Below are 17966 nucleotides of genomic sequence, written 5' to 3'. Positions count from 1 at the left end.
CTCTACATACTATTTAGAAGAACTTTCATTGCCCAATTGGGTTTCTGGGAATGTGAAGACCTTCCTTTTGGATCTAGTTCTAGTGTGGACTTTTGCACTTATGTATTATGCACATGTTACACACACTTTATTGGTTTTACCTTTAGAGTCAGACGTTCATTTTAGGTAGTCGCGCTGATCACCATTTTCTTATATCTTAATGTTATGCACATGTACACTTTTAGATTTAGCAGCGACCTCCATTAACTTATTGTATTTACATATTTAATTTAACACTTATTTCACTTTTACACACCCTACACGTGGTAGCGCAAAATCCTGAATGAATTTTTTATTTTTTTCATTTTATGATCCCTCCAGCCACACAGCTGTTCAGTTACACTTAGGTCCTCAGGAGAATGGATGTCTCCTTCCGCTCTACTGTATTTTTCACTCAAATTGAAAGATTTCTACTATCAGGAGATACTGGTAGATTCTTAATGATAATGAAAATCCTGGATGTCTCTCCAGCTAGCCTTTGAGCATAGGATTTTCACGTTTGTTCTCTGTTATTTTCTCTGACTCAGTCTTGTGGTCGGCAGTAACATCTCACCTGCATTCCATTGCAGGGACGGCCCTATGATGGGACCGGGTGGTACCATGGGTACCAGGCAGCACTTTTAGGGGGGCAGCATACTGATGCCCACCAGCCCGTTCCGCCAGCTCCGCTACCCAAATAAAATTTATGTCCTTTTTTCCCCACAAATAGAGCTTTCTTTTGGTGATATTTGATCACCTCTGCGTTTTTATTTTTTGTGCTATAAATATATATATTTTTTAACTTTTTGCTATAATAAATATCCCCAAAATTTATAAAAATAAACTATTTTCTTCAGTTTAGGCCAATATGTATTCTTCTACATATTTTTGGTACCAAAAAAAAAAACACAATTAGCGTACATTGATTAGTTTGCGCAAAAGACATTGTGGCTGCCGGCAATTCACAGATCCCTTTATACTCCTGGATACATGTAAAGAGCCATGGCAGGTCCTTTTATACGCCTATATGCATGTACAGAGCCATGACAGGCCCTCGTTATACTCCTTTATCCCTTTAGTTATCATGATATAAAATAATGAATGTGGGGGCCTTTTGGTTGGCGTGATTTTTTTTCTGGGGGGTGGGGGGGCAGCATTTCATTCTTGGTCCCAGGCAGCACAATGTCTTGGGCCGGCACTGTTCCATTGGCATAGAACTTCACAACTAAGTTTAGGCCAAATATCTGGTGATTCTTGGCTGTCAGTGTCAGGACCAGAGCTTTGGCAGTTCCTCTGACCTTGTCTGTGAAGATTTTTTGAGCGTGTGCAGTGGGATATTTTGCAATATTCTTGGAATTTTTGAACAAGAAATGCCAGGTTTTTCCAGTCCATTTAGTGTACTGGTGCTCTCTATGCAGCGATTCTACAGTTGGCAGTGACTACTCCTCTGTGTCAGTAGGGCACTCCATTTTCAGTTACCTTTTACTACTAGCTTACCTTCTACTTTATGTAATTAGCAAGCTGGCCTCATGGGGGTGCCCATCCTCTTTATTTTTTGATCTTGATCTGTACTCTTTGATGATGCTGACGGCAAGGCACTGTTTATGACCTAACTGCCATTTCCTGAATTCTGTTTTTTGAGGATGCAGCATTGTAGAGCTTCCCATATACAGGCGGTCCTCTACTTACAAACACCTGACTTACAAACTACTCCTACACAAACGGAGGAAGACAACAGGAAGTGGGAGGAAATCTACCCCTAGGAGGGGAAATTCTCTCCTGTAAGATTTAATATGGGAAAAAGGTGTCTCCACTGATGCTTTATCACCAGTCCTTGTTTCCCTAATAACCTAAAATTTTCAAAATCCAATTGTCATTGGCACAGAAAGTAAGGTGAAATCTTCCAAACAGGGGCAAAGACAGCAAAACAAATGTTACAGGGGTGATAACCCTTCCCCATGCCATCCAAAAAGCTTAAAAATCGATTTCTTGGCTGGAGCTACACTAAACATTTACCTGTTCCAACTTACAAACCGATTCAACGTAAGAACAAGCCTTCATTTTGGAGGGGACTGTTCCTCTGTTGGAAACAAATCCCTTTATCCCTGTATATTATTTAAGGGCTAGCCTAGAGGGTGTAGTTCAGAAAATGTACCCACATCTGATTTGGAGGTATTGGTTAACTTAATGTTTGTTTAGGCATTGACTGTAATTGTTCACCAGATGGTGCTCTAAGACTAGGAATTCTATTTTAGGTATTTTTTAAATGAAATTGACTTTGCTCAGTTCAGCCCTATATGGGACATAATATCTTTATCCCTGAGTTAAATCCAAATGGTATCCTCATCCTAGTGTAAATAGCTGCAGTCCCCATTGTGGATAATATTATTTGTGATATTAAACCATCAATGTGCCTTTATTTTAATCCTGTATTATTTGTTAAAGATGTGTGATTTACCAGAATTTTTTTTTTTGGGTATTGTTTATCTTCAAAGGATATTTGGATAAATATCAAATTTTTACACAGGGGGAGCACAAGTTTGTTGTCAACTTTGGAGAACCATCACAGGATTTTGCTTTGCAAGCACAATGGACATTTTTATTGTATGATTCAATATGTTTGATACTATGCACGTTTTGCCCTTTATGTGTCATATCACATTGGTTACCTCAATATAGTGTGGCACTTTTCATCTGTTTTTGTTTTAATTTGCCAGCACAATGGACATTTTATATGTTATCATGTTTAATATAATGCATGGTTTGCACTAAGATATTCAAGCATTTTCTATGTGTCGTATCAAATTGGTAATCTTATTATAGCATGGCATTTTATTTGTTTTTATTTATTTATGCATTTATGAGATTGTGATTAGTGCCAGCAGCAGTGGCGTCACTAGGGTTGGTGTCACCTAGTGCGTTAAAATATGGTGTCACCCCCCCCCCCCCAATAAAAAAATTCAAATATTTTTTACCCTACTGTTTGCTCTCTGTTCTCCTTTCTTCCCCTTTTCTCTCTCTCCCTATCCATCTTTCTTGTGCGTTCTATCCCTTCTTCTTTCTCTCCATTTTTTGTCCCCTCCCCCCACCTCTCTTTCTCCAGAACCGGAATTCACATCTCAGGAGCCTATACATTACACAGCACCCTGCATCACTGCACCCCTTTACATTACACAGCACCCTGCATCACTGCACCCCTTTTACATTACACAGCACCCTGCATCACTGGACCCCTTTACATTACACAGCACCCTGCATCACTGCACCCCTTTTACATTACACAGCCGCCTGCACCTCTGCACCCCTTTACATCACATAGCCCCCTGCACCTCTGGACCCTTTTACACTACACAGCCATCTGCACCCCTTTACATTACACAGCACCCTGCACCTCTGGACCCCTTTACATTACACAGCACCCTGCATCACTGGCCCCCTTTACATCTCATAGCCCCCTGCACCTCTGGACCCTTTTACATTACACAACACCCTGCATCACTGCACCCCTTTTACATTACACAGCACCCTGCATCACTGGACCCCTTTACATTACACAGCACCCTGCATCACTGCACCCCTTTTACATTACTCAGCCGCCTGCACCTCTGCACCCCTTTACATCACATAGCCCCCTGCACCTCTGGACCCTTTTACACTACACAGCCCTCTGCACCCCTTTACATTGCACAGCACCCTGCATCACTACACCCCTTTTACATTACACAGCCGCCTGCACCTCTGCACCTCTTTACATCACATAGCCCCCTGCACCTCTGGACCCTTTTACACTACACAGCCCTCTGCACCCCTTTACATTACACAGCACCCTGCACCTCTGGACCCCTTTACATTACACAGCACCCTGCACCTCTGGACCCCTTTACATTACACAGCACCCTGCATCACTGGCCCCCTTTACATCTCATAGCCCCCTGCACCTCTGGACCCTTTTACAATACACAACACCCTGCATCACTGCACCCCTTTTACATTACACAGCCACCTGCACCTCTGGTCATGTCAGCTAAAAAAAAAAAAAAAAAAAATTTTTTTTTAAATCGGGATGGTGTCACCCCTCTAGTGGGTGTCACCCGGTGCGGCCCGCACCCCCCGCACCCCCCTAGCAACGCCACTGGCCAGCAGCTGTATCAATTAAAAAGGTTCTGAGTCATTAGTTTTGTTTGCTCGCAAGCGTTTTTAGTTTATCACCTAATGTTCATGTTTATGTTTTAATGTAATGCACTTCTTCTTTTTGTATAATAGTTGTTTTATTAAACTTTTCGGGGCGGCTTACCGTATTGCAGTGGGCGGTCCATAATGTTCGATTGTATACTATAAGTGTGTGTTGAAAACAATAAAAAATAATCCCCCCCCCCCCAAAAAAAACAGTTCAAATAGAGATAGCCACACCTATTTCACACTGTAGTTTCTGTACTACTTTTTGCGATTTCGGCAGCGATTTCACAGACATCTGTGTGGGTTTCTGCACAGATGTCAATGGAAATCGTAACCCAAAATCGCAAAACGTACAGAAACAACTTTTTGAAATTGGCGCGGTGCTGCAAATGCAGCGTTGCACCGATTAGGACGGTGCCATTGTTGGCAATTGCCACTAATTTGACATATCAAATTGCATGTCAAAACTCACCAATGTGAACCAGGGCTAACGGGCACAGACAGGAATAAAAACCGAACAGGTGTTCTAATCCACATTCACCTTATCCAGAACTAGAAAAAAAGGGTTGCCTTTAGTTACGGTATACTGAAAGGATAAACTGGTTTGTCTTTATAAAATGGTGAAATACATTTGATTCACTTCTATTTGACCTCTCTCTATTTTTAAGTATCTTGTAGGAAAGATTTCATAAGGTTGTTTAGTGGGGAAAATAATTATTTAATCCCCTGCAGATTTTGTAGGTTTGCCTACTTACAAAGAATTAAACATCTATAATTTTTTTATCATAGGTGTATTTTAAATGATAGAGACAGAATATCAACTAAAAATCCTGATACATATGTTATAAATTAAGTTGTAGTTCAGTGAGTAAAATAAGTATTTTATTCTCCTACCAACCAACAATAAGGCCCCATACACACTATTAGATTTTCTGCAGATTTGTGTCTTCAGGTTTACCAAAACCGTATAATATGAGGTCAAACCTTAAAGTGGATGTAAACCCAATTCATGAAATTTAAAGTAATAAGAAAAAATATACTGCGCTCCTTTGAAAAATAAAAAGTGGAAAAAAGCTGCAACCAAAAAGTGTTATACTACACCAAACAATTTGTAAACAAAGTCGCACTAATAAAGCATGATAGGTGCTGTGTGCTGAAAACAGCAGACCCCAGAAATAGAACAAATAGTGATGACTTATAAGTGAATATACTGGTCAGTAATTATATCAAAAGTGATACATTAATATAAAAAATATGTGAACATCAATGAACAGTGACAAATGATTTGTTATCCAATGTAAAGTCCACCATAAAGGAAAGAAAGTTCGTAAAATATAGTTTCCCAAGTGAAAAGGTCAACAATCATCCCAGGAAAAAGGTGATGAGAAAGGCACTTCCACCAATATCACACACTGCCTCTTACCGAATTTGAATGATCTCTAAATTATAGGAGATCGGATACAGCATAAAATGATGATATCTTAGAGAGGATTATCCAGCTCAGGATGATCAGAAGGTGGATGTTCTCAATCAATATGCCAACACGAGATGTATATGAAAAGGAAGAGGGGACTCACATAGTGTAAAATCCTCGAGTTTAATATATAATAAAAGGAATTGTCGCATCACAATGCGTGGTGACGTCAGAACCTCGCCTACGTTTCGTCTCGAAGGGGACGTGGTCACGGGATCACGTCCCCTTCGAGACGAATCATAGGGAGGCGACGTTCTGACGTCACCGCGCATTGTGATCCGACCCGGAAGATACGGGCCTTTTGTTTTAGAGCTGGCCGGCTTAATTTACTGGATGCGTTTTATTCATTGACCTGATGTAAGTGCAATTCCTTTTTATTATATATTAAACTCGAGGATTTTACACTATGCGAGTCCCCTCTTCCTTTTCATATACTTCTCACAGTGTGTGATCTTGGTGGAAGTGCCTTTCTCATCACCTTTTTCCTGGGATGCTTCGCTGACCTTTTCACTTGGGAAACTAGATTTTATGATCTTTCTTTCCTTTATGTGAACATCAATGAACAGTGACAAATGATTTGTTATCCAATGTAAACATTGGATAACAAATCATTTGTCACTGTTCATTGATGTTCACATGTATTTTTTATATTAATGCATCACTTTTAATATAATTACTGACCAGTATATTCACATGAAATTTAAAGTACCTAAAGTAAGTACCAAAAAGTTCTGCAAACGGGTATTTAATGCCCTTGTCTTATCTTTGTTTTGGGTATATTATTGTTGGGCTGGTTGGCCTTTTTTGTTTTGGTGCACCAGCCTCTCCGTTTGCACTGCTTCTAGATATCCATTGGTTGCTTATTGTTAATAAAACAGTGCCCCTCAATGGACAATGAAGAATAGGATTTTAGTACCCGACATAAAATTATATTCTTTTGAGTCTATTGAGGGACACCGTTCCCTACCATCATATGTTATTTGTGCCTTTTGGACTGCTTGATACAACGGAGCAAGTGTGAGGTTGGAGGAGCCTTTAGGGAGCTTGCCTTATTGTCAATGTATTGCCTATTTATTTTGTAGGTGATAGTATAACCCTTGGTTGCTTACTCCTTCTAAAAAAGGATTTTATGGTGAGTACAAAAATGTGATTATCCTGCACCTTGACAAACTTTTAATTATCAGGGTACACAAAAGAGAAAAAGAGTATTATGTACATATGTTGGCAAACATGAAAACCTACCTTGGTCCAAAAACAAATGAAGAGACAGGGAATAAGATGCCAATATGCCTGTGGATATGTTTATTTTTAAATCATTGGTGATTTAGGGATCGCTGATTTGTTTTCTTTTGTTTGTTTTTTTATCCTTTATAGCAAACAGAGTGCAAAGCTGTGATCCAAGTGGAAGAAGGCAGTACCCTGACTGATGGAGGCTTTTGTTTAAACATAGGAATGGAAGATCTTTATATCCCAAGAATGTGGATTGAGACCCACCCAGACCAAGACAGTGAGGTAAAAGCTAAACCATCTACACAGAATGTTGGTTCCATACTTTTCTCTCTAGGATGAAAAACATAACATATTTCAGCTGGAATATCTGATCATTCTGTTGCTGTTGTGTATTTCCTAACCGTTCATCTAAGGACACAGGAAAGGTAGAGTTCAGGAGCATTGTGCTATGCTGCTGACTTTATGTAAAAAAAAAAAAAGGGCCAACTAAGTATAACCCTTTCCACCCCCACGGTGCATAGTTTTTTTTTTTTTTTTGCTAGTGTCCTAGGAAGATGCATGTCTTTTCAAACCTATTTTTTCTAAAAAAAATACTTTTATTAAGACTACTTTTTCTTCAATCAAGATTGGTCATGATGCTGAGCTGGGACTTGTCTTGCAGTTATCTTGAATGGGTTATCCTCAGTGCCACCTGAAGGCTGTAATAGGACCCTGTTTGAATGAAAATGCAGTGTTAGCTATTAATGTGCCCTTTGGGTACTAGGCTCTATTTGTTGTGCTCTCAAGGCACCTGGTGCACTGGCTTGAAAAATTGCGGTGCATTCTACATGTCCAGTGTCAAGACACAATTTCTGGTGCGATCCTGATCCCTAAAGACCCCTGAAGACTGTCTCAGGTGTATGTTTCCAGTAGAGGCAAAGATTTCTTGGAATGTGACATGATCACTGGGTTCTGCATATGGAGCTCTCTGGTGCATCAGAGGCGTAACTAAAACCTTCAGGTCCCCCGGTACAAGAAACTGTGAAGGACCCCCTTCATGGATCAGTGGCATCGGTTGTGGAGTACACTTATGGTGGTGGGGGAAATGGGATCAGTGGTGTTGGTGGGGATAGGGAGGATATCAGTGGGGGGCATGGGATCAAAGGCAGTGGCTAGTTACTGTGCCTTTAGCTGCAGAATGCTCTCCAGGACTTTGACTGTGGTATGTCTGGTGCTTGTCTTCATATGAACATGGTATGTTTCTCCTGCAAGTGCTGAGTCACTAATAGCTGTGTTGCGTGGGAACTTTCACTATCTCTTCCCATTTTTAGCGTGAGTTTTTTTTCTTCCTAGCAGTGGTGGGGATCATGAGGACATCAGTGGTGGTGATGGAATAGGAAAGACATTAGGGATGACATCAGTCCACTGCCACTGATGTCATCCCTATCCCCACCATCACTGCCACTGATGTCATTCCTATCCCCACCGCTGCCACTGATGTCATCCCTAGCCCCACCACCACTGTCACTGATGTCATCAGTATCCCCACCGCCACTGATGTCATCAGTATCCCCACCACCACCGCCACTGATGTCATCAGTATCCCCACTGCCACTGATGTCCTCCCTATCCCACCACTGCAACTGATGCCATCCCTATCACCATCACCACTGCCACTGATGTCATCACTATCCCCATCACCACTGCCACTGATGTCATCCCTATCCCCACCACTTCCGCAGATGTCATACTTATCCCCCCCCATCACCACTGCCTAATGGGGGAAGGGGAGTGTAGATTCAGGAAGAGGCAGCGGGGTTGGCATCAGTGACATTGGCACTCAACTGCTCTCTTTTATCGATTCTTTCTCCTTCTCCTTGCTCAGTGTGTCTCTGCCTGTGTCTGGCTCCCTTCACGTGCCTTCAGTAATGCCTCTCCTGACATGGGCTCTCCTCGCAGAGCGGAGAGCTCCTCCCCCTTCACTCTCCTGGCCGTCAGCTGACTTTCTCCTCAAGTTTCCACCTCCCGACATGGCATCTGACTGGACTATGCAGCAATGGGCGGAGAGGATAGGCGGGTGGTCTGGTATGACAGTGAATGCTTCAGCCACAGTGTACTATCTCTCCGACTCAATGCCTCTAACTAGAAGCTCCAGTGGGCGGGGGAACATGCGGACCACCCCACAGTGGTGAAAAGGGCGGACAGGGATGTCCCACAGTGGCAGAACTCCAGGGCCTGGTTGCAAGTCAGACCTTTCTGACCCTGGTAGTTCCATCATTGCATTTTATTGCAAGGGTAAAAGGTATTATCTCTGTTTGTCCCTGCCACTGCCTATCAGTTACACAATCGCCTCCACCCATATAACTTTCCCTGCTTTCACTGTATTCTGGGAATATTTATCTTGCCTTTTTCAGGCAATGCAGATGAAACAGCTCTATGGGTGGCTTCAGCTCATGATCCAATAAAAACACGACAGCCTGTTATGGGGTTCAAACAATGAGCTCTTCATTGGCACTTTCCAGACCTGTGTGTACTGTGTCAGTTAGCTGCAGAGTGCTCTCCTATTCAGAGCTGTGGTGCTGATTTTGGTGTAATGCAGGGTCTCTGCAGTCTATTATGTGTGTAAGCCTCTGCATATACAAATAGCTGCTGATATTTTGATGCTTATGCTCTGCAGAAAAGCTATTTTAACTGTACAGTAATCACTCATTTCAAAACAGTATTACAGCAAATATCTGTCCTCCGTGAATTTCTCTAAATGTTGTTATGAGCATATTGTGCACTAGGATGTATATTATTACATTGCCTTGGAGCTGTGGTTCAGCCCTTACTGTGTCCCAGTCTCTGTATACTCACCCCTTGGGAGTGAGTTTATTGTTTAATGTTACCATATCTTCAAATATTAAAGAGGTTGTAAAGGATTTCCCCCCCCCCCCCCCTAAATAGCTTCCTTTACCTTAGTGCAGTCCTCCTTCACTTACCTCATCCTTCGATTTTGCTTTTAAAAATGCTTATTTCTTCTGAGAAATGCTCACTTCCTGTTCTTCTGTCTGTAACTCACCACCGTAATGTGAGGCTTTCTTCTTGGTGTGGAGAAAGCCTCTTGAGGGGGGAGGGGGCGAGCAGGCAAGTCAGGACACTCTCTACTTTGCAGATAGAGAAAGGAGCTGTGTGTTAATGGGCGTCCTGACACTCCTGCTCAACCCCCTCAAGAGGCTTTCTCCACACCAGGAAGAAAGCCTCGCATTACGGTGGTGAGTTACAGACAGAAGAACAGGAAGTGAGGATTCTCAGAAGAAATAAGGAAATTTAAAAGCAAAATCGAAGGACGAGTTAAGTGAAGGAGGACTACACTAAGGTAAAGGAAGCTATTTAGGGAAACATTTTTTTTCCTTTACAACCCCTTTAACCCTAACAAACTGGTCTGGCTTATGTAACCTCTCTGCACATTTTTAGTGTTTTGCAGAGTACTATTTGGTTTATAGCTATGAAAAAGCATTTTAAGTGTGTCAGTGTCTCTCCTTTTCTTATTCAGAAGAAGAACGTATTTTCCCGCTTCTACCTCTGTCCGTTATACTTGTGGATTGTCCGGTCTGGATTTTTTCCACTGAATACATTCAGTGTTCTGGTCACCTCCACCTGATTACAACCCTCATCAGCATCTGTTGCTTGAATTTGAGTATGCATATCTTGCCTCACTTGGGTCTGTTACTTCCGCTATCTGGTGCAGCATATCTTTTAAAGAACTTTATGCCTCGTACACACGACCAGTTTTCCCGTTGGGAAAACTGCTATGACAGCTTTTGGCCAGGAAAACTGGCCATGTGTATGCTTCATGGCAGTTTTCCCGACAGGAAAACCGCCAGGAAAAATGTGAACATGTTTTTTTTTTTTTTTCCTGCCGGGATTCCTGTCGGACTTTTTCACGGCAGTTTTCCTATGGGAAACACTGCGTTGAGCATACACATGGCCGGGATACCCGGCCAAAGTTCTCATGGCAGTTTTCCTGCCAGGAAAACCGGCCGTGTGTAGGGGGAAAAGCTGCCGACCAGGTTCTCCCCTCGGTTTTCCCGGCAGACTTTTTACTGCCGGGACAACCGATCATGTGTACGGGGCATAAGAGTACAATCCCACTACAACGAATAGCCTTGTCTCACTCTCCCCTATTTTCTGCACACTAGAATCCCTAGATCGCCCTCATAACAGCTTATATAGCTGTGCTTCCACAGACCTTTCTATCTCCTCCATTTTGGAAATGGTTCCTCTTAAGTTTTGGGGACTGCCATTATTATGGCTCCATTTTGTTTGTTGTGCAGAAGCAACTTTTCCGTTTGGTACATTTTTTGCTTTTAATTTGCAAAGCCTTATTATAATCACAGGTCATTCTCATAGTGGAATACTCAGACAATCTCCTACTTGGAGAACAGTAAGTTCCGACCTTGTCAGGTAATGTCATCAAGACTGTCCAGACTCTACAAAAGTTTGGTTGAATCCTGAACCTTTTAAAATTGTCACTGTGTAGCTGAATCGGCACTTGGAATAATGTGGGTCTAATTATTGATACATATCCCTTCATGGTCGTCCTTCTACAAAGGAAATCCCCATCTCTTCACTCTGTGATCTGGACTATGCAGTCCAGAAACTGGCCAATTTCTTGTTTTTATATGAGAGTTTTGAGAATGATGGTAGTCTCCTTTGAGGTAGTGCCATCTGCCCAGTTCCACTCTAAACCATTGCAACTTAATATTCTGGCTGCGTAGTTCAAGAAGGTACAGCCACAGGACCTACCAATGCTCCTGACAGCCAGGGCCAGGATGTCTCTGGCATGGTGGCTCACCAATCCAACACTATCCTGAAAGAGCCTGATGCCAGCCTGAAAGAATCATCTGGAATGTGGACAGTTAGCAAGCAGACAACGGCACCTGGACTCAGGGGAATTGTCTTATTACGCAGTGTCTCAGGGGCGGCATGTCAGGTATGGCCCCCCTAGCTTCCGGATCAAACAACGGTTTGAGTCCAGATACAGAAATCTATTGGTTGAATCACTGGATGCTTTGTGGATCAGTATAACTATCTTGATCTGTGACTTGCCTTCTCTGAATCTCCTTACTCATCTGTTCCACAGGATTAAGATGAATGGCATTCTGGTGATTCACATTACACCAAACTAGCCCAGGATAATGCAGGACTACTTATCGGACTCCTTGCACACACCCTGTGGGCTCTTTCAGATTGTCCTGATCTTTTGCTCCATGGTTGAGTTTCTCACCCTATTTCATAGTCCCTGGCTTTGAGAGCATAACTTTTGAAATTGAGGTCCTCAGAGATGGGGTTCTTCCTGATTAAAGGGGTTGTAATGGTAAAAAAAACATCTGACAGCACCGCCCCCCCCCCGAGCCCCCGTTTTACTTACCTCGCCCTTTGAAAGTCCCGGGCGCGTTCTCGTCATCCTGTTCGGTTCCCAGCCTGGCCGTTGATTGGCTATGCTGCGCGGATTGATAGCAGCGTAGCCATTGGCTGGCGCTGCTGTCAATCACAGAGGATGACGTGGCGCGCCGGGGGGCAGGGCCGAGTGATACAGTCGGCTGCTATGGCCGCCGCTGTATCACAGGAGCGCGCTCGCAAAAGCTTTCCACCATGCGAGGGAGCTCGCATGAAGGTGGAAAGCTTTTGCGAGGAGGAGCAGAGACAGCCGCCGAGGGACCCCAGAAGACACGGATCGGGGCCACTCTGTGCAAAACGAACTGCACAGTGGAGGTAAGTATAACCTGTTTGTTATTTTTAAACAAAAAAAATCTTGCCTTTAGTGTTCCTTTAAGTGATTCCTCCTGAATAGTAGGCATTTCAAATTACAGACTATCATTGCATGAGGAAAGCATTCTTTATCTGGTGCAAGGCTAGAAAATTTCATCCCAGGAAATACTCTGTGGTATGGGTCCTGACATTTCTAAAAGCTGCATTGGATCCTACAATTAGCCTTCCTGCCCAGGCCATTTTTCAGTTTTCTGTGCTGGCACACTTTGACAATTACTCAGGCATGCAACACTATACCCAAATTAAATGTTCATAATTTTTTTAGACAGAACTTTCTTTTGGTGGAATTTAAACATTTCCCACCAAGCCAATGTGCATAAACTGCCAGGCAGATGCTCTCTAGTTCTGGGGGGGACGTACCCTTATGTCCTCCCAGAAGCGCGGTGACCAATCACCAGTCATATTAACAATTACAATAGTAAATACAGTGCCTTCAAAAAGTATTTATACCCCTTGAAATATTCCACATTTTGTCATGTTACAACCCAAAAATTTAATGTATTTTATTGGGATTTTTATGTGATAGACCAACACAAATTGGCACATAATTGTGAAATGGAAGGAAAATTATAAATGGTTTTCAAACTTTTATGCAAATAAATATCTTAAAAGTGGCCTCTAGAATGTCTTGTCTTCTCATATGATCCTCTCTTCCGACGAAGACACTCCCAGTGAGCGTTCCACGCTGGTCAATGTGACTTCCCTATAGGATTAGAGACTACCTTGGACTACCCCTTACCTCCATCTATGGTCTCATAAAAAATGTATTGCGCTGTGAGTGGCTGGAGCCGCGATGTTGTCACTCCCGCGCATGTGTGCGGGAGACTTCTTTCCGGCAAGGTCCGGCGTCTGCCGGGCCTTAAGCCGAGAATCCCCTGTGCGCATGCGCCGCTGCAGTCGGCGGCTCATTGCGAGGGGAATATCTCCTAAACCGTAAAGGTTTAGGAGATTTTTTTTTAGCTAGTAAGCCTTAGTATAGGCTTACCTGTAGGTAAAAGTGTAAAAATGGACTATACAACTGTAAGCCTTAGTATAGGCTTACCTGTAGGTAAAAGTGTAAAAATGGACTATACAACTGCTTTAATGTGTACTTGATCACCACCACACCAGTGCAGTGATGCCTGCACATTTTATCTTGAGTCAAAACCAATGTACTGTGAGGGTAGCTTAGTGTAGTGTCACTGCCTGCTGGCTGTCCAAACTGTGTCCTGTTTATTGACCTTGTTTCTGCCTGCTTCCTGGATCGATCCTTTCCCTTTTTGCTCACCATGTCTCTGCCTGTGGTCTGAACTGACCCATCTACATATCCCACTGGCTTTGTTCCTGCGAGACCTCAGGCCAGTGAACATGGCATTCCTGAAGGCAGTCATGTACCAGTAGGCTAGGCTTGCTTTTCTTATAGGGTCTGGGACTACTACAGGTGGCACTATACCACACTATATCCCCTGACCACTCATATAGGAGGTGACCATTACAGTACTTTAGTTTTGACACAATTGGTTGATTTGTGTGATACACAATATACAATGTCTGGTACATAATTAGTCCAGACAGTGAAAAAGTTTGACACGTGGTATCACCATACTCGGGAGGAGTAGCAGAAGGTGTTTTGGTGTAATCCTAAGTATGCCCATGAAGCGCGTGCAAAATATCTTTTTAAATCGCCAACTTTTTGGCAATGAGCACCTTTGGGCTTTTTAAGGTTTATAAATTACACATCTAATTTCCTTACTAGCCATCATATTTTTGGAGGCCCTGAAGCACCAGGACAGTGAAAACACCCACAAAATTACCCCATTTTGGAAAGCAAACACTGCAAAGTATTTTCTAAAAGGCTTAGTGAGTCTCTTCATTCTTTGCCACAAGTTTTTTGAAAATGCAAGACAGGGAATAAAATGTAAAAATGTTTTTTTGTTTTTACGTAAAGTTGATAAATAATAAGCTATTTCTAACAAACCTCATAGGCATACTTCATATTACACCCCAAAGCAAATTGTGCTGCCCCTACTGAGTATAGGGATACCACACGTGTGAGGCTTTTTCACATAAATTACGCATCTAATTTCTTGACTACCTATCACATTCTTGGAGGCCCTGGGGCTCCAGGACAGTAGAAACACCCACATTTTGGAGAGGAAACACCCCGATGTATATTTAAGGGGCATTGTGAGCATTTTGAAGACTTTCTTTTATTGGCCCAAGTTTTTGGAAAATGCAGAAAGAAAAAAAAAATCCACGAAATTGTCATTTTAATAAGATATTTCTCATACACAGCATGGGCATAATTCAAATAGCAACCCAAAACACATTATACTGCTCCTACCAAGTGTGGTGATACCACATGCGTGAGACTGTTTCACTGTCTGGACTGATTATCTACTGAACATTTTATCTTGTGTCAAAACCAATGTACTGTGAGGGTAGCTTAGTGTAGTGTCACCAGGGCTTTTTTTCAGGGGGAACTTGGGGGAACTCAGTTCCACCACCTTTGGCTCAGACCCTTTGGTGCCTGCTCACCACAATCACTTGTAAACACAGAAGTCTGGTTTCTGTGTTTACAAGTGACAGCTCTGCACTCTGTGTGTAACCCCCTGAACTCTGCACTCTGTATGTAATGCAATCCTGCTACTTAATGCCCCTTTAATACCCTTCTACTGTTTGTAAAATCTAAACGGGGTCGTGGTTGAGTTCCTGTACCTATTTTCTGAGAAAAAAAGCTCTGAGTGTCACTGATAACAGTCCCAGTTCCTATAGCAAGCCTAGCCTAGTAGTACGTGGTTGCCCCCAGGAATGCCGTATTCACTGGCCAGGAAGTACAAGAGACTGAGAAAAGGAAGAAGAAAAGAGTTCCTGTGGTTCTAGGAGAACATTTGTCCTCAGGAGATGACTTGGACTAGTGTCTCACAGAAACCTAGTCGGACGTGCAGATAGGTCAGTTCTGGTGGCAGGCAGAGACATGATTAGCCAACAGGCAAAAGATCACTCCAGACAGCAGGCAGAAATGTGATCCGTAAACAGGCGAGTTTTTTTTTACAGGTGGCAGAAAGAGGCAACACTGCACTGGTGTGGTGTTGACCAGAAACACTGTTGCTGGCTTTACACTGGTCTGGTGATACTGGCAAAAGTGTGGCAGCACTCAGGAACACCGCTGCTGGCTTACACTAGTCTGGTAACACTGGAACTGGTGTAGTGACAATCAGACTATCTGTATACACTCAAGGGAGTGTGTTTCCTCAGTGGGACTTTAAATTAGGAAGACTAGGTAATTTAGTGACGAAACAAGTCGCAAGGTATTGAAAAAGGTATAAATTTATTTTATTGACAAAAAATATATTTGTATTGAAAATGTTACATTATTGGTGGTGAAAGCTACACTGCACATAGGAACGCATCCATGAGATCCAAGGGCATAACATGAAAGGACAGCACAAAGTGGGAGGCAAACAAATATTATACTGAGAACCAGGTCCGATCCTAGGCAGGGTGCACAGGGTGCTTTGCACCCAGGCGCCTGCATAGGTGGGGGCGCCAAAGTGGCAGAGTTCTCCCCTCCCTCCTTCTCTCCTTGTTTGTGTCCATCCAGAACTAGTGTTCTGAGCATAGGTGTGTGTCCGTCCAGAACTGATGTGTCTCTGACCATCTCCTGTACTATGTCTGTAGTCTCTGACCATCTCCTGTACTATGTCTGCAGTCTCTGACCATCTCCTTTACTATGTCTGCAGTCTCTGACCATCTCCTTTACTATGTCTGCAGTCTCTGACCATCTCCTTTACTGTGTCTGCAGTCTCTGACCATCTCCTTTACTGTGTCTGCAGTCTCTGACCATCTCCTGTACTGTGTCTGCAGTCTCTGACCATGTCCTGTACTGTGAGTGCAGTCTCTGACTGTCTCCTGTACTGTGTCTGCAGTCTCTGACCGTCTCCTGTACTGTGTCTGCAGTCTCTGACCATCTCCTGTACTGTGTCTGCAGTCTCTGACATCTCCTGTACTAAGTCTCAGTCTCTGACCATCTCCTGTATCATGTCTGTAGTATGTCTGGGGGCTCTTTCTAACAGAAGCCCTCTCTGTGTCGATCAGAGGGGCCCCCCCCCCTCCAGGCCCCAATAAAGTACTCTGCTTCTCTTCCTGTATTTTGTTTATTGTTAAGAGATCATGTAAGGGAGCATCTCTGTGGTTGAGTTATTGCCATAGAAACATTTGTAAAGAGGAGGGGATAGTAAAATGACCACACCCCTGTGGGAGCGCAAGAATTATTTTTGCACCCAGGCGCCTGTGATCCTAGGATCGGCCCTGCTGAGAACACTGGCAACACATAAACAACAAAAAAGATGATGCAAAGCCCAGTTCTGTCTATAGGGTGAAGACAGGTAACCCAACGTTTAATGTTTCAAAGCGTCTTTATAGGACCTCTTCTTCAGGGGTGAGGGATTGCGGTATACGTTGACAGCAAGATATATATACACACACACACACACACACACACACACACAAGACAAAATACAGACAGAAAAGAACAAAAAAAAATGATCGTAAAAATACATACATGGTATATAATTAACAACATATTGCTCTCTATGCACAAAATGCAACATGACCATACATATGGGGAGAAAGGTGATCCACAGCCAAGCACTCAATACACATAAAGATATATACTACTATCAAGTAAATGGCAAATACTGACCGTTTTGTGTATTTGTGAGTATTCTCAAATGGGAAAAAAATATATGATAATAAGTTGCCGATTAAAAAGCAGAGGCGTCCAGGTTCACACAAAGGGTTAAACCCAGGAACCTGGTCCTCCACTCGGACATGCAACCTGAAAAATTGGGACAGAAAAAAACGCTTTAAGCGGAAAGTCGCTAAAATCGCATAACAGAAAACAACTGGAGGACAGTGGCACAGAGGGCGGCCTTGAACGCAAAAACATACCTCTGTAAGCGCAAATGGTTAATTGGGCGCATCAGATGGCATGCATGGTGATGCAGTCCCCTACAAAGGGCTAGTACCCATAAACAGAGATGGACATGTGGGGTCACCTAAAGTTCAACTCAGATATGATTTACATGATTTGCACACAATTGCGTGGAAAATAATATATGTACCTAAAGTATTAGGGAGCAGCTGGAAGAGGGAAGGTAGTTCATCTGAGACCTCGTTATAGGGCTCAGAGCTACACCCGCCTAGTTTTACACGATTTGTTCTTTTTTTCTTTACTCTTTTTTTCTCTTTGGAGGGGGAAGAAAGAAAAAACCCCGAATCACACAAGAGAATC

The 17966-nt window shown here is 42.9% G+C and overlaps 1 protein-coding gene across 3 annotated transcripts in view; it reads left to right on the top strand.

Annotated features, from left to right (window-relative positions):
- Positions 1-17966, top strand: part of PARP4 (poly(ADP-ribose) polymerase family member 4) — a 381003-nt gene that overhangs the window by 156944 nt on the left and 206093 nt on the right. For all 3 annotated transcript variants that reach the window (XM_040340552.1, XM_040340551.1, XM_040340554.1), the window contains one exon: positions 7043-7180. In XM_040340552.1, the coding sequence (XP_040196486.1) occupies positions 7043-7180 (138 nt within the window). The remainder of the gene's footprint in view (positions 1-7042; positions 7181-17966) is intronic.

The sequence above is a fragment of the Rana temporaria genome, chromosome 2, assembly GCF_905171775.1.
Source record: "Rana temporaria chromosome 2, aRanTem1.1, whole genome shotgun sequence".
Classification (NCBI taxonomy): domain Eukaryota; kingdom Metazoa; phylum Chordata; class Amphibia; order Anura; family Ranidae; genus Rana; species Rana temporaria.
This window is presented reverse-complemented; position numbering and strand designations above follow the sequence as displayed.